The 24,384-nt window shown below is 38.9% G+C and overlaps 1 protein-coding gene across 3 annotated transcripts; it reads left to right on the top strand.

Moving 5' to 3' along the window:
* The first annotated feature begins 2,182 nt into the window (after nucleotides 1-2,182).
* On the top strand, nucleotides 2,183-20,729 carry LOC141900867 (phosphatidylserine decarboxylase proenzyme, mitochondrial-like). Of its 3 annotated transcripts, none has more exons than XM_074787916.1 (7): nucleotides 2,183-2,206; nucleotides 3,398-3,539; nucleotides 4,751-4,890; nucleotides 11,025-11,261; nucleotides 15,852-16,185; nucleotides 16,927-17,087; nucleotides 17,956-20,729. In XM_074787916.1, the coding sequence occupies exons 2-7, from the start codon at nucleotides 3,419-3,421 to the stop codon at nucleotides 18,181-18,183; spliced, it is 1,221 nt and encodes a 406-aa protein (XP_074644017.1). In that variant the 5' UTR covers nucleotides 2,183-2,206; nucleotides 3,398-3,418; the 3' UTR covers nucleotides 18,184-20,729. The 3 variants fall into 3 exon arrangements, with proteins under 3 accessions (XP_074644017.1, XP_074644018.1, XP_074644016.1); XM_074787917.1 differs by lacking the exon at nucleotides 2,183-2,206 and adding an exon at nucleotides 2,365-2,370; XM_074787915.1 differs by lacking the exons at nucleotides 2,183-2,206; nucleotides 3,398-3,539; nucleotides 4,751-4,890 and adding an exon at nucleotides 9,960-10,545 and having other exon boundaries at nucleotides 17,956-20,727.
* The last annotated feature ends 3,655 nt before the right edge of the window (nucleotides 20,730-24,384 follow it).

Raw genomic sequence — 24,384 nt, 5'->3', positions numbered from 1 at the left:
ACGTGTTCTAGGATTGTGGTGAGTTTCAAGTTCATTGGTTTTTGTATATGGCCACCAGGGGGCATTGAATAATATAACATTTTAGTATTTCTATATTATATTTGTACCAATACATATTTTGTTACCCCAATCAATTGCAAAGTTGTAGCTCATGACATCGTCTATGATTGTGGTGATTTTTAAGAAAATTAGTTATTCTATATGGTCACCAGGGGGCGTTGAATAGTAGAATAACCTAGTATTTCCTTATTATATTGGTACCTTGGCATATTTTGTTACCATGATCAATTGCATAGTTGAAGTTCATGATATGTTCTATTGATTATGGTGAGTTACAAGGTTATTTGGTTTTGAATATGGTCGCCAGGGGCGTTGAATAGTAGAATAACTTAGTATTTCCATATTAAATTGGTAACGAGACATATTTATCACAATCAATTACAAAATCCTAGCTGCTGACATGTTTTATGATTGTGGCGAGTTTCAAGGTCATTGGTTTTTTATATGGTCACCAGGGGGTGTTGAATATTAAAATTGTTAGATTGTTGAGCATTTGAAACCACTTCCCAAGTGGGCATGGTGTCCTTGGACCCCTAGTTTTAGTTAACGGGTAAATTCATTTATTTATTTCCTGAATAATTTACATCAATAGATACCAGATCAACAAAAAAGCAATAGATAATTTATTTGTTTTACACCGAGCACCGAGAGACAATCTCCATCAGACATGAAATACGATGCAAAGTATGTCGGGCAACATCCGTTCCAAAATATGCTGTAGTATACTACAGCAAAATAATGTGCCCTTTTCAAAAGCTTATTCAAAGTAAGTGAGAATGCAAGAAATTAATATACCTGGATAACATGGCCATACTAAGAATTTCATCGTTTTCATAGCTCAAGCTGCAAGTGCCACCATCAGTAATCCCAGGTCGACAGAGTTCTTACTGATTTGGCCTACGTACCTACTAAGACAAACGAAATCTTTCTCAGAATCAAATATTTTCGAATTCTGTTTCAACGTCAACAAGTTTCAAGTGATAGTTACTTCTGCAATTATTCTAATCTCGACGCTGCCGCGACTGTTTTCTTGGTCATTTCGTTTGCGATTTCTTTCTTTTTTACATGTAATTCGTGTCCAAGTCCTCTATCACGAACTAACGAAGGTCGAGTCATAATTTATGTGCCACCGAATTATTTTTTGAAAAGGGTATTTGACCAAAAGTGATGGGTTCGAAACCTCGGAGCCCACCCCCTTATCCGCTCCTGACTCCCAAACTACCGGTATTACCGGTATTCCAATAATTACTGATTGATGAGAATTATTTTAATCTTTTGTAATAATCATACAATTACAATGAAAAGTCAGTGCCGAAGATTACTACTTATTCAATTAGCAAAAAAAGTCCGTTCAAAATCCGCTGTTATTCCGGTTTTCACCTTACTCGATTCCATTTTATTTCTTTCGATCATTCTCCCGAATTGCGACTGTGGGCGGGAACGAACGTACGAACGAACGAACGAACGAAACGAATGAATGAACACTTTATTTTTCAAATATAATTTACAGCATAGAACAATCTATGGCATTTCCGTTACAATTATCTGTATCTGTTTCTACACATGCCTGCATAGCTTTGAATTTCGCTGACATACGTATATAGCTTTTCTTCTCTAAAACCTAATTCATCATTTTTTTTGATTATGGTTAGTGGGGTATCTTATGAAGCTCGCGCAACACGGCATAACATTTGTTTCCAAAACGTTTTGACCACACGGCATAACGGAAACGTTCGTGAAAAAACGTTTCACTGTTCGGCGTTGGGTGTAACTCCTCGCACACGGACAAAACGCATCGAAAACGTTTTTTTTCGAGGTGCCGCAAGGCTTAATTTATATCGTTTGCGATAACACTGAGGGATTTTTGCCCGGCTTCTTGCCGACCCCGCAGTTTGGCATACACGTTCAAATTCATGTGGATATCCAGTCGGATCACACGGACTTGTCACAAAGTACGGGGATGGTCATTCGATACTGATTTTATTCATTCCCTGTGACGTACCGCCCGACAATGTTCATACCGAGTTCGAAGGATAAGAGTGCACTGACGCGATATGGATACCCTAAATTGGATATTCTCGGAGCTACCCGCTATTTGTTTTTGTTTGAAACGCCGGCTTTTCGGGTAGAATTTAACTCTGTTTCTGTAAGTGATGCATTAAATAAAGTATATTTATACATTTTAGAATGTACGTTATAAAAAGTGATGTTTCAATTTTCTCTAAGCGGCCGAAGCATAATTTAACTCGAACCCGACATAAAAAGTGAATGTCGTGCTAATGACCGCCTAAAACCAATATTTTCAGAGTGGTAGTTGTCCTAATTTTCGAATTTTTGTTGGTGGTAAGCTCTACCTCTAGGCCTACTTGTAATCGGATGGGCTTGTGAAAATATCCGATCGTGAAACTAAAACGCAGACAGATTACCACTGGCTAGATCAAGTGGGTGCCCAAGACAGGAAAAACATACTTAAACAAACCGTCTTAGTTTTTCTACCTCGTACTAATTACTTTTTTTAGGCGAGTTAGTGGGTGACCTTACATTTAATCAAAAACTTATCAACGTAGCAAAATTAAGGGGAGGAATTGGTAATTAGTATTAATTTTTCGAACTAGTAGTAAGTGGAAGGGTGACCCAAACTGCAGGTAGATGAACTGAGATTCAATCAATGATGTAATTATTCTTCACACCACTTGCATTAATGTCATACTATTTGTTTCTATTTGATCTAACAAGCTCTCAGGTCATGATTTGAAATAGACATTAGACTGTATCTATAGCCAACGAGTTGTAGGGGGATTTGATTAGAAGTCAATGACACGGTTTTATTTCTTTGGAAGTAATTTTTGTGCTTTTGGTGATAACATTAGGGAGCATCTAAAAATTCAATAGGCTAAGGCTAATTCTTTCTAACAACCCCTGTTCCTACCCTTTGATTAGACACGTGCCAAAGTTGGAACTATTGATTTTCTAACGAGAGACCACAGACAGAAGATAAGTTCTGACAAGTGTATTTTGTTCACAACTTTTAATTGAAATTAGAATAGAAAAACTACTTAGGCCTATGAAAAACCTATTGGACTCTAAACTTTATCAATGATATGATATTACGTCATCATTTAACCCTTTCGTTGTGTCTACACCGTAGTGCGGTGAATGAATCAGTGATGGATTTTGCTAGTACACCGCACTGCGGTAGTTGTGATCAATCTGGGAGAAGTAAAGCCTTCAACCCCCAGTCCCCCACCCACATCCACGAGTAATCCTAATTGAAGCGACTATCGATATTTTTAGGTGCTCCCTCACAAGATTTTACAATTTTGTTTTCATTTCGTAGGAGATCAATATCGATAATATCATGTATCGTGGAAGTGCATTCGCTGGCACCAGAAGCCTTGTTTGGAAGTATTGCGATCGCAACTGTTTGCTTCGTTCGAAAAAGTCGCCATGCGATCTCGATGTGTCACGCTTGATATGTGGTAAGTTTGTTTATGAACCAGACAAGAGCCTGACAACATGTTGCCGGCACTAGTAGACCTATACTGCACAGGTACTGCCTGTTCTGTCTCCACAGTCACTGGCAGTGCCACTATGAATACAGGCCTACTCGTGAATCGGTATACATGTAGTCATACATATGATAAGGATGATATATACTGTGTATGAATATACTCCTATTCATTGTGGGGTCCTATTCACTGGACGTATCGGCCCCACTCCGCGCGGTTGCGCCACCGCGCGGTATTTACGCGAAGCAGCAAACACAAACATGGCCACTCTCTCAATTTTCAATGATAGAAATCGTGTGTGCATTTCAATTATTTCGGCTGTTAGGGTTTTAAGGCACAATATAAGTTGATGATGTGATATGGCGATGTTAATTGATGATAATTCCGCAGTGAAGCTAGTCACGAACGGTGCCGATTGAGTGTACAGCTGCTAAAAACACTGAAATGTGTGTAGTTGCGTAACTATTTGCAGTGAATTGCAGACGAAACATGAAGCCTTAACGGCCGTTTAAAAAAATATTATACCAATCGCAATTATAAAATAAAAATGAGATAGAACCTAAGTTAAAATTCTGGCCATTTCTAAAATGTTATGACTAATCACAGATCACACTTCACTACCCACAGCTTTCATATATCCATCAAAATATTTAGTGTCTTTCTTCCTGGATAGGTATAATGATGGTTTAGATGCTGGGAAGGTTGGCTCTGGTGAGCACCTCTGTTTAGATATTTCATTGTTAGATATCTGCACTCTGGCGCACGAGAATGACACAGTCGCTGATTGGCTGGCAATGTGAACAAACTCATCTTCATTCTCAATGCTGAAGTTGACTATGTTAATAGTATCAGTACCAACCAACGAGTAATACTTGTCTATCTACTAGTATACTCGTTTGTAATCAGTTCATTTCTATAGCTGTTTCTGTCTGTTATGGTTAGCTCGATCATGATGAAAAGTAATGCACAGGGTTGATAGGTGGGTGGCCGGGTCAACTTTAAAGCTCAGCAGAAATGAGAAACAAGGTATCAATTTTGTTAGCCTTACCGTGGTATCTATTTGTCCACTGTCACTGAGTTAACTCTAACTTTTGAGAAATTAGCCCCGTGTATGTATAACTCTGTATCCTTCATCTCCGCTCTTTTATTGGAAATAAGAAATGTTTTCGCTTTTCTCGCAGAACGATCAGTTCATATTGCCGCTACGACAGCTTCTAAGTCGCGATTCGGCGGCAAACTGTTCCTGATAACAATACCCGCCGGATTTGGACTGGGTTTTATGGCATACGAGGCTTTCGTGATCAATGAGAAAACTACAACAGTAAGTAACGTTCGATGTATTTCTTTTTTAGACCCCACTATCGTCGGTCCATTTGTCCGTCTGTCGTAATCTGGGAAGTTTTTAAGACGGGATTGTCTTTTTGGTTTATACGTGTATCTTCACTAGTTCGAATAGGGATCATTCATTTATTACGTACGCATAAAATTTTTTAAGAGTTTCTCAACCCCCCTCCCCCTCTGTACGCAAAATCAGCCATTTTTTCATATACATTAAGCATTACAGTACGCAATTGCACTGTCCCCTCCCCCTCCCTTGATGCGTACGTAATAAATGAATGACTCCATAGTGGAATAACATGGTGTTTCCATGTATAGACTATTAACACCTACCGCTAGGCATATTTTGTAACCACAATCTATTGCAAAAGTGTAACTCATTTGTAACTCTATGTATGCCATGAATTTCAAGGTAATTGATTATGGTATCTTGCATTGAGTATTGAAATTTTCAAATTATCAAGCGTTTCTACAAGTGGCCATCGTACCCTCGGACCCTCTCAGATCTTAGGTCATCGCTTATTAACCCATTAGCACTCAAGCCACCCGTATCCGCCCTGCCTATTACTCCTCAAACCGCGCAAAACAGCCCTGACATTTTTTGTCTAAACGGTTATAGTGGGATTCGAACCCAATAGCTTATGATAAAGTAAAGTTTTTCAGAATACCGTACAGAAATCAGCATCTTTCTATTTGTTTTTCTCGAGTATTTGGTGTAAGAACATGACAGATCTGAGCGCTCACTTCTATCCAAGTACATTTTGATGCATTTTGGGGGGCAAAGGGTCACGATTTTGGCTCATCCTATCAAATCTTGAATGAAAGCCTTGACTATTTACTACAAAATAACACAAACTTGCAACACATGAAAATCAACTGGGAATGAGCTAATTCTGCATTGTGATGAACTTGGAGTTTCCCTTGAATTTTCTGCGGAGTAATAGACATTACATAATGAAATTCTTGAGTGCTAATGGGTTAAAGCCGGGAGATGGTTAAAGTACCATTTAGAAACTAACTAGCACCGGAAAAGTAATATTTGAAGTACATTCAACATCTGAAGATGGACGAGTCGCTGTATAATTAGTAAATTGAAATTTTAAGTGAAATCTGGTGCCTGAAACAGATGTACATTGTATCAGCCTATTTGTTAGAGGCAAGTCATCTAACCGATTTGTGGTGGTCAGTTATTCGATTGTGGTTCCTAAAAGGAAGCTTTCATGGCCAAAAGGCATTCGTGGATGTGTCCGGGATTTGTTAAGAAAACTGATGTTAAAAAAAATCTGCGCATTCTGGTTAACGCAAGTATTGTTTTTTGTTTGGTATCATTTTGTATTAAACTGGACCCAGTTCCACAGTTGTGAGTTACAGTTAACTCCGAGTTAAAATTAGTTCATTTTCGACAAGTTAACTCCGAGTCAAATCTTAACTCACGACTGTGGAACTGGATCCTGGATTATACACGTGTCAGGTTTGAAAATCATGGTCCAGTTCCACAGTTCCGAGTTAAGATTTGACTCTTGAGTTAACGCATTGAAAATGAACTAATTTTAACTCAGAGTTAACTCTAACTCACAACTGTGGAACTGGATCCATAAGTCTATATTCTATACTATTTTCGGATTAACTGTGATGGTTTTACGGTCCCTCAGGTTTCGTAGGGGGCCTTGAAATTCTTGAATAGCCTTCTGGAATCATCAAAATGAATAGTCTTGAATTTAGCACTATGGTCTTGAAAATTGATTTTTGGGCCTCGAATTTAAGAATGTTGCAAATCTATAGATTTATTGTTGTTTTTTTTACTATGAAGTTTTTTAGCATTGATGATTTTTGCAGTGGCTATAGACCAGTCATACAGTTTAGTCATACAGTCACCAGTCATCACAACGCCTAAATGGGATGGGGCCAACATCGTTCAATCAACAACAAAAAAAGTTTTCAAGTTGTTTTAAAATGGGAGATAAGATGTAGCAGCCGGTATAAGTGTACAAGTGATCGTACTAAAGCTAAAAGCTGTCGGTTCTGAACGTTTTTGAACGGATAAAGTGAGGATATTGCCGTAAAAAGCTTTTTCTAGGGGGTAAAAGCCCTGAAAGTGCTTCTCAAATGGCGCTAAGTGGGTGTGTACGACTAGTCGCGATCAGTCTCAAAAGAGCAGTTCATCGTACTGTGAGTTGCATAAGAAAATGAAATCCTACGGCCTGTGGCTTATATGGTATTAGACCTTTAACCTCTAACGAACAGGTCTTTCACTTATGCCTGCATTAGATGATACATTCGTTTGCGCCCAGTAGGTCGAGGGATGACAAGAAAACTAACTCGAAAGTTTATTGACGCCTTGAAAAATGACGCATATATTGCTTAATATAGGTCTATAAAATAAATCGTATGATATCGAGGATCGATAAAGTTATTTTGGATTTGAATATATCGATGATTGAATTGAATTGACCGGCAAGCAGTCTAGTTGCCATGATATATTGATGACGTAGTGCACATCTTATAATAATTATGAATGATAATAGTATGAAATATATTCAATAACAAAATAAATGCCATCACAATTGTTATTGTTATTTTGAAAGTTCAATATCTATGATGAAGTGCACATCGACTCATACAGAACCCCCTTAAATGATAACGCATACTATGTATAGAAACATTATTGTAACGGGTTTTTACGGCGTCAAAAAATGAGTTTCGTCCCCGCAATACCCGCAATCGTGAAAAGTGCTAATACGATTGCTAGCTCGATTTTACCTAACGTGCTATTACGATTGCCGGCTTGATTATGCCTAGTGTGCTGTTACGATTGTCAGCTTGATTTTGCCTAACGTGCTATAATGATTGTCAGCTCGATTTTGCCTAACCAGCTATTACGATTGTCAGCTCGATTTTGCCTAACGTGCTATTACGATTGCCAGCTCGATTTTGCCTTAGCGTGTTATTATCGTATCGGGTGATCACCGGTGCGGATTGATTTTCCGATATTAAAATTAGATGGGGTGATCTTCGTCGGCGTATTTTCCGGCGACAGATGCTCGCATTCATCGGTATATCGATCAGTGGGTGGGCGGAATTGTTATTGTCGGTGTCTCGTCGTTACGATACCTCAACGAAATCGTTGTTCGCGATGATTTCATCTCAATATGAGATTGTTATAACGATTGCTGGCGCTGAAAATTACGGTGAGGATTTCTCTGACGACGACGATGTTTGGGTTTTGTTAACGTCGCGGCGAGTTATCGTTACCGGGCGCACCGACAATGCGAGACGCCCTAAGGTACGTAAGTCAAGAAGCCACACAATATCAGTGTAACTCGCTGAACTTGTATTGTCACTCACTCTTAACTATAACTATAATCACTGTTTTTTTAGTAAATTACACCCCTCCCCGAGTTTGCTTCACTTTGCTTCACTCTTAATTACTATTTGTCTCTACGTTCTTGATGGTATATATAAATATCTCTGAATTTTGTTCATTCAGCAGTATTCCTGAAGATGACAATTGGGTTGTGTCGAAACGTCGAATGAATAAAAACATCAGCTCTAGAGGAAACTTTTCGGACTTCATCTTACGTTTTATCAGTGTGGGGTTCTCTACTTACAATATCAGTGTTTACGATGAATTATCGCGAGAAATCCCACAGTAATTCAGCCAGAAAGAGAAATATTAAATAGAAGAGTTTGCGCAACGTTTCGGCTAAAGACTATTAGCCATCATCATTGGTGTGGCATTTCTCGCGCCTTAGATATATGTTTTCAAATCGGGGCCGATTAAAGACCCGAGTGGGAGATTTTTCATCAGACATATTTCGATAACTGCGGGATTTAACGCGGATGTTTTTCGTTTGTGATCTTCAGAGGCACTCGTTACATTTTCGGCCATTTTTTTCAAGTCGAAATATGAGAGTCTTCGAATGTTGCGGTGTGGTCAGTTTTCTAAATGTGTAGGCCTATAGGCTTCTCAAGCCGTTGGTTCAAACTGGACGCGCACAGAAGTATGATAAACACGAAATCAAAAACCAAAATTTGTTTTCTTTAGAAAAAAAAGACATTAGTATTTTAGCACCAAACTGCAAAAAAAAACGTTTTGCTGTGGAAGAGGTGTTTAACAGTGTCACCACATTCGTTCTATTGGCTATTTGACTTTCAGAAAGCTATTCGATCAATATTGCGGTAATTGGTTTAGAAATAGAATGTTGTCTGGTTTGAAATTTCACTGCGGCTAGCTGATAGATTATCGGTTGCAAACCCGCTGCACAGCGTGTTGTTAACTAACAACTGTGGAAATGGGAAAGTCGACGAATGCTTTTCCCGGCTGGTTTCACAACTGTGTGCATTGTTCCGAAATGTGGCAACGTGGTTTCGCGAAATATGTGTGCAGTGGATTACATAATCGATCAAAATCGCTGATGTCAGTGTGAGGCCTATTGCTTTGCTCATCACGTTTTGGCCTTTCTCGATTTGCTATGCGTGATAATGGGAAGACTGGATGAGACAAAAACAAAAATCTTTTGCAGCGTTTCTTGGATTCATTCCAATAATAATCTCGGTTGACGATTTCAAAGTTTCGAAGAGTTGTTTAAGGACTCGTTTCTTGCCAGGTGCATTAGGCTTTTTTTTAAAGATAGATTTGTTAAGTTTACAGTTAAATCGACTTTGAACTTCAAACGTACTCGGAAATCAGCGAAATCAGATTTCAAAGTTTCGAAGAGTCGCATGGTAAACTTATAGCATTAAATAGGTTGATGAAGTGCAGAAGTATGCGATAACCCAAAATTGCTGAGCCATTAATGAATGAATACACATAGCTATACAGGAAGTTTTTTCAACTATTAGATGGAAACATAGTTTGTTTAACGCCTATACAGCACATATGAATTAAGGTGAAAATGTATATATATTATATATGTGTATATATATATTACGAAATAACAATTTCTGAGTATTGATAAAAAGGCAAATGTTTTTCGCTCGTATGTTCATCGTGTGGACTTCGATCTTTGATCAGCAGGTTGAAGTGCTATCGTCCTAGTTCATTATTATTTGTCGGTTCAGTTAGACGGACGTTTCGGAGTAAACAGAGAATAATCGTATGATCATTTCTATTGCGTAGGAAAATAGAAAATCTCTCGCTATCACGATGGAGCCGCTCGATTTCGTTATCGGATTCGCTATCTGCGCCGTCGTGGTCATCGCTTTACCTTTGGCGGTGATTCTAAGGATTCGACGTCGTCGTAGTCGCGCGGCGATTGACAATCTTGACAATTCGCGACGTAAAAACCGCCGCGACGAACTTTGTCGCGAATCGCGCCGGGCCGATTCGGACGATACGGGCGACCTGTTCGAAATCAGCGTCACGCAACCCGTACGAGTTGTCAAACCGAAGAAACGCGTTCAGCACGCGCCGATGCGTTCGAGGTATTCGTATTACAGCCACCAGCAGCCGCATCTGCATCAGCAACAACGAACTGGGCTCGCGATGCGACGGCTGTGGTCCAGACTGAAGCGGTACAACAGTAACGTGACGTATAGAAGTTTTTACATGATCCGGTTGCTGTTCAGAATTTTCACGTTGAACTACGCGCTGCGCGGATTTAAACGTCGAAACTCGCGAAGACGATTTAATAAAAAGGTATCGAGCCCCGAGCTTTCTCCCGAAAAAGGTTGGTTCTTTCCGGGCGGAATGGTTGTCGGGAAACTGTGATTCGTATGTGGGATCGTGATGAAGTATTTGGAAAGTTGGAGAACCGGGTATCCCCCAAATTTGTTTAATATTAATGTGGTTCATAGGTGGTTCATTATTTTCACCCTCGGATAGCTTCACAACAAGTTGCGAAATAATCAGATGAATCTAGCCGCCATTTTTAGTTATCACGTGATTGTTGAAGAGCCGTGATTGGCCGGTTGGATACGGCGATTCCATCGGCCGACTCAATCACCGGCCGACTCAATCACCGACCCTGACACGCTAGACGATTTAAACGATTTCGTCGCGCGAAAATCGCGCGACTAAATTGCCCAGTGTGTCCCCTGCTTTGCTCTGTATACTATGTGATTCTTTTAATTACATTTGTGAAAATAACTCTGTTTCTATGTTTCGTTTACTTTCAGGTGACGCTTTACCGAAAAATGCCGTTGAAAGCGATCTCGCGACTTTGGGGCAAAATGAACAACATGAATCTGCCGAAGTGGTTGCGATCGCCGGCGCTGAAGTTCTACATCTGGATGTTCGGGTGTAATATCGAAGAAGCTGCGATCGAAGATTTGAAACATTATAAAAATCTGGGCGAATTTTTTCGCCGCCCGTTGAAGCCGGATGTTCGACCGGTGAATCCCGCTTATAGTGTCGTAAGTGATTTCCATGTTTTGGCACCATTGTGTTAATTGTTAGGGCTGAAATTGTGCTCTTGGATAAGGATTAAAAACTCTCCAGTCTTGTCTATTCATGATCCTCAGTTTGCATTTTGAAAAGCAGTAGTTGTTCTCAGCGGCGGATCCAGGGGGTGTCCATGGGGGTCCAGTCATCTCCCTTAAAATGTTGAGGTCCTTGAAATTCCGTCCTCTATATAACGGACCGCATAAATTCTGAAGAAAGATCAAGTATATAGGCCTATATCAAATTTTGTTTCGGCAATTAGCTATAAGTTCTACCAATTCTAGAAATATCAATTCTATCTTAAAAAATCTATGAAGTGTATGTAAACAACGAAATTGCGATGCAGCTTAGAATAAGGCCCTAAATTTCAAAGTTTAAAACTGAAGTGGACACCCCCTTCCAGTGACCCTGGATCCACCTCTGTGTCTCTCTCTGCTTAATTTACTTGCACAGTGGTCAGTTCCCAGTCACAAGGTGTAAATATCCTACTCGCGCTAACGAATGTCCTGTGGACGGTTAGGCCTATCTGCTTAGGTTGATATGCGTGCCTGACCTATCAACCGCTTCGCAGTGACGATTCAGTTAATGGATTGATAATAATAATAATAATAATATATTAATATAATTGTTTAATTGATGAATGGTCAACAATGTGTACTAGCCGCATCCCTCGGAAAGTTTTCAGTTCGACGTTTTTCTCGAGGTCAGCACGCGATAACTGTATTGATTCTATACACCCCGACTCATCAGGATCAGTTTAATCGGGATTCCATTTTATTTACAAAACATATACACAGATTTTACTTGGTATGAAAAATATGATGCGGATATCTCGTTCATTTCATTGGTCCCCAATGATCGGAATTAAGTTTGATTTAATTAAGTTGAATTTAAGTTTTAAGCTGGTTTACTGTATGCAACTATCGTTATTTTTCTCATAACTATGATTATCAGAAAATGAACCTCCTCTGTATAACTTATAACCCTATCGACCCTGTACATCAGTTTTAAAAATTCATGAGCAAGGTATCCATAACAGACCCAGCAGCTATAGAAATGAACTGATTACAAATTTTATTGCAATTTACAAAATGACCTGGTCGAATGATCGGGAGAAACAAGGTGTAATTTTTTTAGCCTAGCATATCTTTTTTCCCATACCCTTATTCCGCAGTCTTCACTAGATTCACTAGATTTACTTCATATTTGTAAAATTATGTTTCCCCATCGGAGACTCGTTCGTAAAACTGGGATGACTTATTGATTATTAGTGAAAATTGATTTTTGGTTACGGTTTAATTTTGCGGGCGATGGTATATTCGGCGTGGGTGGTTTTAATTGCAAAGTAAATTCCGGAGTACGTTTCTGATTTTTTTCCCCGACATCAGATATATGTACAGATTCGCGAGTAATTCAGTATTAAGATGTCGGGACAGATGCCGAAGATGTATTTCAATCGGGAATCGTTCCAGGAAAAAGGGCCGACGATAGAAGTGGGAAATGTCGTGACCATGAAGAACGCGCACACCGACAAGACCATCACGGTTACTTGTTTCGAGTATTTCTGTGACGCGCGAGTTTTGTTGTCTCGATTTCGGAATAGTGTCACGGACGTCGCCGACGAAAGGGTGACCAGAAAACAAAACGGAACGACGGAAATGAGCATCGTCCGCATCATCGGGCTCCGTTCGTCACTTATGCAACCGACGTTGTCGGCGAAGTCAACCGTCGCGAACTGGTTGGTAACTGTAAACCGACGCCACTAGACACACGACGGATAAACACGATCCGGTAGCGGTCGTCGGCGTCCAGAAACGAGGTCCGCGAAACGGAAAGCAAACGACGCACATTCGCTCGGCGGCTATCAGAACAACGTCCACGGGCTGATCGTAAACGCGCACAACGCGTTATATACAAAAAATACGCACCCGTTCAACAGAACAGACAACGCGTTCAAAAATCCGCAAAAGTACGAGGACAGGACGACGGAATCGCTGATCGCTAGTTGCACGAACATCCGACTGAACGAATGTCGCCGAAATTCGCGCTGTCCCATGATGATCACGATCAGCAAATTGCCGGTGAATCCGAAAACGAAAAGGAGACTCAAGTACGGTAGGTAAAACCACAAATAGTACGTTCCGGGCAATTCCGCCGGGCTAACCATCAGTTTAAAGTATAAGTTTGTAGGATGTGAAGACGACGTCCGATTTTGAAAAGAAGACATCGCACGGCTGTGAGATGTTTCGAAAGTTTCTGAATGCACAGTGTAAAAACGAAAGACGCGTTGTTGGTATCAGGAAACCGAAGCGCTGTTAAGTTTTAAAAAAAATTCATGAATTTTTGGTTTTACCGATAACGCATGGCGGCGATACATGTAACAAGCTTTATGTCGGGCTGCAGAGAACGAAGGATACCCAACCCAACCCAACGCACGCCGACTAGACACAAGCCGTATCTAGTGTGGCATATCGTAGCCAGCGGTTACTTTCAAACGCGAAGATTCCAGCCAATCAGAGACGCGCATATATTCGTATGACAGTGATCGCTATTGTTGCTAAAGCGATTGAGGATTTTTTGAAGTTTAAGATTTCGGGTTTGCGAGATTTCATCACCCCCTCGCATGATTAGATTTAATTTTCGTAGTCGGCAGTCAAATTTTTAGAACATCGGATTTCGCGTTTACGAAAAGTTCACCCCGCTTGTATCATTAGATTCAATTTTACTAGTCGGCGTAGAACGTTATTATTCTAATTGTCAATTTGCTTTGAACATTTCGACGCACGCCTTATCAATATGTACAATTATCTGACAATGCACCCTCATACGATGAACGACATCACTTTATAAATATGAATACAAAATGGCATATAGTAGTAAAGAAATGAAATTTTTTAAATGTGTCTACATGAGTTGGTTTTTTTATAGTCATGTTGTTCTTCGTCAAGGAAAATAATACCCCAAAAAGCTTCAAAAGCCTCAAAAACCTAGCAAATATATTTACTTAGCTATCGGATGAACCAACTGACTTGGCATGTTTAGCCATTTAAATTTCATTCATTCCAAACACTGCAGAATGAAAACAGACGAAAGCTGTTATTCTGTTGAAAACTCATTTTTAGACCACTTGGGACTTTAGTCGTTCACTTTTCTTCCGTCGTTCGTCCATTCATCGGTCCATAAACGGAATTTTGGGAAGTTTAGTGGATGCTTCGATGGATTGTCTTGATATTGGGTTTCTGTATAATATCTTCCTTAGACATATCTGCAGCCGCCCAAAAACTGGCCCGAGCAGATTCAAGATGGCTAACTGGCGGTCATTGTTGTTCGCCGAAATCGGCAATTTTCACACATTTTTGTGAAGTTTTCTAGGGAAATTTTGAACACGCGTTGATTGATATCATTGATGTTTTGTATGTATATGTATCCTCCAAGGTCCCATCTACTAGTAGGGTTCATGGTTCGTCTATATTTTAGGATGGTCCGCTACAGACTGCTGTTCTTAATTGTTACAATAACTCATTAGCTACATCGTATTGTATTCGAAATATCCAGTGCCACATTCGTGTCGATATCGATTCATGAAGATTACGTTTGACCATATGCTTACCACGCGTGGATGCATGTGTTGTTCTAAAATATTGGATCTTGATGATGAAATATTCATCGGAATATGACAACACTCGGTTGCTTGGGCTTTGGAATATCGGGTGTGTAGGCATATCAGTCGAATACGGGTGCAATGGACCTGATATTTCTTCAATATGATTAAAGCGAGTTGTCTTAAAACCAAAAAAAAATGATACCTCCGTTTCTCCCAATCGGCCGGGTTATCTTGCGGAATTCAATAAAACTTGCAATCAGTTCATTTCTATGGCTGTTTCTACGTCTTTCTATGGCTGTTTCTACAGTTAGCTTGATCATGATTTTAAATTTACATTTTACAAAGAATCGTTTAATATACATAATTTGAAAAAGTTAAACGATATCAAATCTGTCTGAGGGCCTTGGTTTATTGGACAGGGCTAGCAGACTAGGGCTATGTGCAAAAACCCCTGTATCGAGGCAGGGGTTCACCCTCATTCTATTAGGTGGCGTGGCGCATACAGATATCCAGATTAAAAATTATGATCAGAGATTAGGAGCTTAGCTTACACCAATGAGAGAGTCGAATGCATCAAAACTAGATTAGATACATTTTGGCTCGGTAAAATAGCAATCAATACCGTAATGACGACCCCCTTTTCAAACCTTAGTTCCACTCATTTGTTATTGAATAGTTTTTCTGAGAAATAAGTAAAATAAATGTTTTTACGATGGTGAAGAAAAACATAAAAAATGTGATCAAGTTTTTTATCAGGATGCGTTCAGGGAATGTTTAGCTTTTTCAAAAAAAAAGAAACAAAAAAAGATCGTGCATTTTTAATTTTTCACTGACAAACTTTTTTTGGCAGGCGCGGAAAATGAAGCTGATGAGAAACAACCATTTTTTTCGTGGCCTGAATATTGTTTTGCTCTACTTTGCCATTACGATGATCTTGAATTGGTTTTATTTTCCGCAGACTAGTCCGGCTGATGGTAAGATTCTACACTACGGCCTCGTCGACAACGGTCACCTCGAACAGGTGAAAGGCATCCGTTATTCACTGCATGGATTTCTCGGACCGACGACGTGGAGCGAAGATACGCGCCGCGAAGCCGCCGCACCCGTCGTAGTCGGCGACGACGAATCGAATGCGAACGCGCGTTCGATATCGGAGCGAGAATACGAACAATCGATCAAAACGAATCCGGAGAACGAATTATACCATTGCGTTATATACTTAGCGCCGGGCGATTATCATCGATTTCACTCGCCGACCGAGTGGAACGTCTGCTATAGGCGTCATTTTCCAGGTAATTTTATTCTCGAATTCGCGGTTCGAAGTTTTCGTTTCGATCCGTTTACAGGTGTCGCATCGACTTTCGAAATGGATGCCTGCTTGAAAAAATATGAAAATCTGTGAAAAATTTAAGAAAAGTTTCTGTAAAAATATTTTGATCCTCATTTTTATGCCATACACCGTGCCGTGGCTCAGAATCAGTGTTCAAGCGGCCGAAGAATATATAAAAAATTTCATTTGAATCCGTATAGATTCGGTAACCACCATGGGCCAGTTTCTGAAAAGTTGGTTACCGGTAAACGGCGGATAAATACTGTAGTATCAATGAACTTTGATTTGACACTTTGTCGACAACTATCCACTGTTTGACTCCAACGAGATTTTGAGCAACTGGCCCAGTAATGTTATTTTGCCTTGATATGAAAATGAAAAATCTGGATAAATTATGCGAAAAACCTGGTATTATTTCATTGTGACAAAATTGTTACGATGTGAAAATATTTGGGAATTCGAGAGTTCGTCAATCTGAGCCTGTTCATCTAAGGGACACCGAATCATAAAAATCAATACGAAATCTACCAATTAGATAAGTAGCAGGGTCATTCCCTATTTCAAGATAAAAAAAGTTGAACAATCAAAGATGTACTCATTTTAACTCTTAATTTAACTGTCTAACTCACAACTGGCGAGCCGGTGACTACGTACTTTCTTTTCATTTCTAAATGTCCCGTTATGCATTTTATTCTAATTTCAGGTGAATTGTTGAGCGTTAGTCCCGGTATAGCGCGTTGGGTACAAGGTTTGTTTAATTTCAACGAGCGAGCGGTTTACTACGGTTCGTGGGTTCACGGCTTCTTTTCGATGACCGCCGTTGGTGCTACGAATGTCGGTTCGATCAAGGTCAACTTCGACGAGGTAAGTTTACGCTTCAATTAGTCTGTTGATTAGATTGGCTAACACGAAATGAAACCTTGCCCTAGCAGACTGGGCACGCAGTTAGTTGACAAAAACCCACTATAAAAAGAAAAACTATCTGGTAGCTTAATGTTTCAACTCAATTCTATGAGCCATTTTCAAAAACTGGTTCTGGGCACGCAGCAAGTTTTGCAGTTGCGTGTTAAAATTTGACTTCCCTACTATACGAATTCAACATCTAAACAGCCCGCTGTTTCGTTCTTCGCAGAAGTAGTGCTTTTGGAAGGGATACATGAAATAGATTTACTAATTGGAAATACTTGACCAATTTGAAATTCTATTCCAACAGAACATGATATCATCATTTGCCAATCAAATATTGCGCTTGTAGTAAATTTTTTTGTTTGTTTATGGATGGTTGATAGGGTCAAATTGAAGTCTGCTATTGCTCAAGGGTTCATACCATCTTAAAATTCCTGCATGGAGGGTGTAATCAGTTAGTAGGCAGGAGTCCTATTGTAGCATGCTTTATATGACTGAATAGATTTCAACCCTCTGAATAATTAATACCCTTAAGTACTGGAGATAATTTGAAATTGTTAAAAAACTTTCACCCCCGTTTTTTGACAAACGGGCACACTGCTTTATTGTGTCTACATTACTCTGCCGTGTATTATTAGTTACTATTAACTGTGTTTGACAGGTGCTGCTATCTTTCATTAGAGATAAAAAGAAATCTAATTACATCAGTAAACTGCAGTGCGGTGTACTAGCAAAGTCCATAACCGATTTATACACCGCACTGCGGTGAAGATGCACTGAAAGGATCAATGAATGAGTAATGTACCGTTTGGATTCAACATTTTAGGATCTCGTAACGAACTGTGGTAGAAGGTGGAAAGAGGGCACATACTTCGATCGAGGCTTTACGAACAACAACGGAAAAGGTATCGCAATCAAGAAAGGCGATGAATTCGGTGAATTCAACCTCGGATCGACGATCGTTCTCATATTCGAAGCGCCGAAAGACTTTAAATTCGAAATCAACGAAGGACAGAAAATTAGATACGGTGAACCAGTTGGTTGTATATCTTAATAGTAATCTATTGAAGTTACTTCTTAAAAAAGTTACCCGGTCTTAAAATTGCTCAACACGCTCTCATGCTCATGCTCTATGCTCTATGGTGCTTTACTATCTCGATTCCATGGATTTCGTTTACTCTTTTGATGCTATTCTTGCCACATTGCGAGATGAGCCCTTTAGTCGGAATAGCGACACTCAAACGTGGTGAAAGGATAATAAGATAAAAACCCACTAAACCCACTATGTACAAATTAAAAGTATTTTAAAATAGAGAATTTATTTTATCAAAAAATTAAAAGACACGTTTCAATCTCACCCTAGAGATCCTTGTCAGGTGTGAGATCGAAACGTTGTGTCTTATAATTTTTTGATGGTATAAGTTCTCGATTTTAAACTACTTCTAATTTGTACATAGTGGGTTTTTATCTTATGAGCCATTAGTCGTTGCTGCGCCTCCCTCGCATTGATGTCAGAAGAGAGATTACTGATAGAATGCAGTATGTTCTTGATCTAATGCTCTGAGACATCATGTGTAGCTGCTCAAATATAAACATGCCAATCAAATTCAGAAAATTGCCAACTCAATTTTGGACATTTTGGCTCAAAACTAGCTTGGGGATTAAACGGAACACTTGCGGAATTATTCTTGGATAAATATCGGTATGTAGCAATATTATATAAGTAATGGCCGATCATGAATTTTAAAATAGTCATGTATGGGGTATGTAGATTGGCAGCTGGCTGGATCAACTTTTAAGCTCATATCGGCAGAAATGAAAAACAAGGTGTCAATTTTGTTTGTCTAGTGGTGAATACAAAACATATGAATTAGTTTTACGGAAATGCTGAAGCTCAAAATGGTCAGATTTTAATGAAAAATGCCAGTATAAAGAAGTGTGATGGAACTGATTGTAGTTCAAAAGTAAAATACAATGAAATGTTTGTGTGATATTTGATGTCATGTTTTAAGACATTAATCATCATTATGATCGTTATATCAAGTATGCCTGGGAATTATTCCAATTTATGGCACATGGCAGTTTATTTTACCAGTTGTAGATCAATTGGCTGGAAACTGCCAGTATCACTTGTAGATATGTAAATTAAACTACAAATATGTAAATACTGAATAAAAATAGCCAACATGAAGTTGATTTAATCATGCAAAAATGGTTGCATTCGTAGTTTCTTTATTCCACTGGTTATACAGTGGAACCTCGTTACAGCGAACATCACGGGACGAGAAAATATGTTCATTACAACCGATAGTTATATCAAGTATAAAATTAATCAAATAGTCTTAATTCTATATTTGTTATATCCGATGAATCCTTGTATCTGAGTTCGTTTAAACGAGGTTCCCCCGTAGTTATTCATTTCTGGTTAATTCAAGCACCTATTGTGACTATTCAGCGGTTCATTACAACCCATCCTTTAATCCTTTTCATGCCTTTTTTTGGGAAAAGGCTGTCAATCTTTTCTACAGTCATTACCCGGTAATAAATAGTGGAACCTCGTTGCAATGAACTTCAGGGGACAAGAAAATATGTTTGTTATAACTGCTAGGTCCAGGCCCGTATTAATTAATTAACTCATTTCATGGGAGTTCAATTTCACAAAAATGCAGACCTTTTGAAATGGTGCTGGTTAGTTAAGAAGACTCGGTTGTGACAGCTAATTTTCTCACGATTCTGTTTCCTATAGAGTTCAATGCCAGTCCTAAGTTCATGTTGGCCTAAAGTGCCGGTAGTAGACAGGTCAAGCCTAGGACTTTACTCAATTTCTGAGAAATTGATTTTTCAACAGGCTTCTTTCAGATTTCGGTCGGTTCCTCTTAAACCCCTCTCCTCTGTGGTTCAGAGTCTGTTATCTCCAGTATTAATTTGTTCAAATTTTCCAAATTGTGATGAATAGTTTTGTAAAGCGAAAAATTGCTATCTGGGGTCGTTGTAACAAGGTTCTATTGTGTAATGAAGAAATCCATCCAAACTGAATAAGATGCTTACCAGGGTATTTTAGTATTCACCGGTGTTTTACATTTCTTAGTGCATGCATTCACTGATCAGTACTCGGATACTGAATTTTAATACGTTGCCACACTCCTTTTATGCAATACTGGAAATGATTCACACAGCAACGTTATGGAACAAAAAGTGTTAGAATAAATAATGAGTAGTAAGGTAAACTATTTATTTGACGCAAGACCTTACATAGTACTACTCATCTCGTTAAATATTCAAAATTGGAATAGTTATGGCTGTGACCAGAGCATAGAAGTGACTAGAACAGCCTTGAGGGTTGAGAGCAAGTGCACCTTCTGAGAAACTGATTCGTCCTATGTAAACCTCTTTCCGCCGTGGACAAAAGAATCCAAAGTTTAGAAAAAATCAAATAAATAGCTGACTAAAAAGCAATATTTTTTTGGAGTTTAATAATTTTTATTGCACACAAAAACTTATACACAAATAATATGCCAGATGACCGAATTTTGACTCAACATTTCCATAACTCTGAACTGATTTAAACCCTATTAATTCACTTGTAATGAGAATTTAGCTCGTCCATTAAAAAGATGGACAAATAAAAGAAATAATAAATAACTGTCACGGCAAAATAAAGATGAAATTAAGCGTGTGTGAAAAGATAATTGGCGAGGATTTCTAAGTAAATGAGAAAAAATTTTAAATAAAGATGTTGACAATTTTTCAGACTAAAACCTTTCTTTAAAACTATGATGACTACGACAAATGATTCCGTTTTGCCCAATCAACCACCGTAAAAAACCGAATCCACAAAAACTGATATAAATACTGAATATTTTTGTGGCAGACAATACTACATGTACTACTAAGGCTAAAATAAAGTGATACCTCGTTTGTCTTATTGGCTGGGTCATTTTGTTAACTGCAATCAAATTTTCATCAGTTCATTTCTATAATGGCTGGGTCAGTTATGGTTAGCTTGATCATGATTAAAAAGAAGAGTTATGTGCAGGGAAATTAGGCGACCTGGCCGGTTAACTTTTAAGCTCCAGCAAAAATGAGAAACAAGGTATAAATCTTTTTCTAGCCTAAATACAAGAGCTTAGAGAGAGAATTACGAACCACGAAGTAAATGCAGCGATGAAAGTTGAAAAATTAGGAATTTCACAATCGGACAAAGGATTCGATCAACCGATAAATAAATATAGTTATCTCTCTACGCGGGTCAATTATCTAGAGTTTGAAATAACCTCGGCACTTGTTAATTCGTAGAACTGTGCTAACCGATCAATAATGAAATTCGTTCAACTTCTTGCGAAAAACGTACCAAAATACTTACGAAATAATCTACATTCAATATAAAGCTCCAACAGAGGATATTTCAAATACAAGCTTTTTAATACGACCCTCTTAACTCGAATCAAATTGGCATCAGGATTTAGTAATAAAGTTAAAACCTTGCCTAACTCGGACAAACTGGGACCAGCAAAATTGGTCCAATATAAATGAAGTCAGAGTTTAAGGATGGGAAAGTAGCGGAAATGATTTTGTTTTTGTCCGAGTTAGTTGAAATTCAGAGTTGGCCGCATCCGAGTAAGGTGAGGTTTACAGTGGATAATTCAATTTCGACAATGGAGTTCTAATAATATACAATATCAACGGTTCTAAGATTTAAGGTTTCAAGTTAAGTGACAATTCAGTTTGAAAGGATTCGAATTACTTGTAGTCCTCACACCTACAATGAACCACCTCAGGGAAACATAAACGTACACAATTATCACATGGAAATACAATTCATCGAAACTTGTTGAGTCAACATCTCACAAACTGATCACCAAGATTTGAGCACATTTTTCGTCATTCGAGGTTTCTTTTCGTTCTACAAAAAAAAAAGAAAACCCGACGTGACGATCCACGTGCTACGCACAGCCAGACCAAAATTTTACTCATGATCAAATATCATTTTCGAAACTCGAATATAAATGACCAAATCATCATCATCACAGTGATATTTGTTAAATAATAATTAATCAATGGCACATTTTTCTCTGGAATCATTGCTTCCGATTTATTGACATAAATTATAATACTTATATCTATATACATACAGATTGTGTACACGTAATGGTGAACAATAGTTCTATGAGCCAATTCATAAATCGTATGCAGTAATACCCGCTTAATCCCGATAGAATTAAAAAACTCCTGCTTACTCGATCTGTCACCACCATGTTAAAGCGTCGAACTTGAAGTCAATTTTGCCTTCGAAGTCCAGTTTGATGACTACTTGACAGTCAACTTGTATAACTCATTTACAGTACCATGGCCATCGAGGCTCAGTACATCGGTGTTCTCCACAACAGGTTTTAGCGGGGCGGCCACCCCTATCATTTTACCTCCATCCCTCTGAAAATCAGCCACTCCTTATAAAATATCTGCTGCCCCCTACCAGAGTGGATGTAATCATTCCATCAATGCTGATGAACGTATCAAAACGTATTGAGCTAACAGAGCTGCCAACTGTTCCTGATTTTCAGTATTTTTTACTATTTCATAACGAGAAATACTGATTTGATTTGTTTGATGCATATAGAAATATGAAAGCTATTACTGAGTGTCTTACTGTTGATTACCGATTAATTTGAACATTTTCTTTCATATTTCAACGAAATGTTACTGAAAAAAATTCAATTCGTTACTGATAGCACTTTTCAAGAGGTTGGCAGCCCCGAGCTAATGCGAAAAATAGAAGATCACACCGAAATTTTGCTTAAATTTTCCGTAATTTTTGGGGAATCGAAAGCCTCGCTACTTTAGCAGCCACGACGTAACGATGCGGCCCCTTTAAAATTCCAGCATATGGAGAACACTGGCGCAGTCAAGTGCAAGTAGTATACTGCGGATAGTTTTAAAATCGGATCAAGCACGATTACTCGACATACATACCAGAAACTCCAATAATCAAATCGTTCCTGATTAATTACCCCAAGTCCATAAATACCAAACCCAGTGCTTGCTATTATCATTATTATTATTATTATTATTATTATTATTAACATTTTTACATCACCCACCTTTGGTCTGGCTTAATACGACTATACAAGAAAATGCAATTAATTTTCATATTTCAGATCGACGACTAAAAGATCACAGGAAATCAACGCCGCTGAATTGACGACTACGGTATCGATTTCATAGCTTGCCTTGATTTACGTGTTGAAACAAATACGAGACCGAAAAACAATTTCAAGCCCGAGATATTCTCACAAGTACTCCAGTGAGCACGCGTGATATGGCATGACAGTGAGGTCGCGCCACCAGGTGCCCTGGTAAACAGTAGGACATCATCGCTGTATTTCTTGGGATTCCATCTATAGCCGCAGTCACATGAGGATTTTTGGCCCAGGTCAACGTCGTACCAGGCCAAATTTTAGCACGAGACAAATGATTGCATTTGAATTGCAACTGGTACCGGAAATGACCCACTTCGCTTTGTTTGAGCCTTGTTTTGTACCGAGTGAGTGGTTTGCGCGTGAGCGCGCTCTCAAATTAGGCATGGGCCAAACTTGGCTCGAGCATGATCCGTGCCAATTTGGCCGGGCCAAATCGTCTCCGTGTGATCGCGGCTTATGTTAGAAAGATTTTCTCGCAATAAGAAGAACGGTATATAAAACTATATCATATAGAGGTAAATGCACATGATATCAGTTTGTTTTCCATCCAGTGCCGGACCTTTGCCATACGTTACGACTAAAGATAATCAGGGGATTTGCAAACGTCGAGGTTTTGTCGTGTGGTAAATCACATATTGCATTTGACCGCCGATATGAGGAAGTCCCGTGGAAAATGCACATGGCTGCATCACCTCTATATCTGAACCAAAGAATCTTGCTTTTTCTGATGAGGCCGAAGACAAATATATATCGAAATCGGACTTAGGTTTTGATCGAGGATGTCCTACTTCTAGGCACGCTATCTGGTGGCACGAGCTACCTAATTTCACACTACCAACGTAAACTCCGGGAGTTGAAGAAAAGTTCACTTTCTCTATAACCAACTGTGCATGCCAAATCTTTCTTCTCATAAATATTTGTAAGAGACTTTACCAAAAATTTGTGACAGCGCGCATCACAGCTAAATTCCCTGTTGACGGTCTTCAAAAAGCGTAACTGACATTCTTTATGAGTTTACATTCCAACCATATATGAGACAGCATGACAAAAAGGCAGTG

This window comes from Tubulanus polymorphus, chromosome 2 (assembly GCF_964204645.1).
Source record: "Tubulanus polymorphus chromosome 2, tnTubPoly1.2, whole genome shotgun sequence".
In the NCBI taxonomy this organism is placed as follows: Eukaryota; Metazoa; Nemertea; class Palaeonemertea; order Tubulaniformes; family Tubulanidae; genus Tubulanus; species Tubulanus polymorphus.
This window is presented reverse-complemented; position numbering and strand designations above follow the sequence as displayed.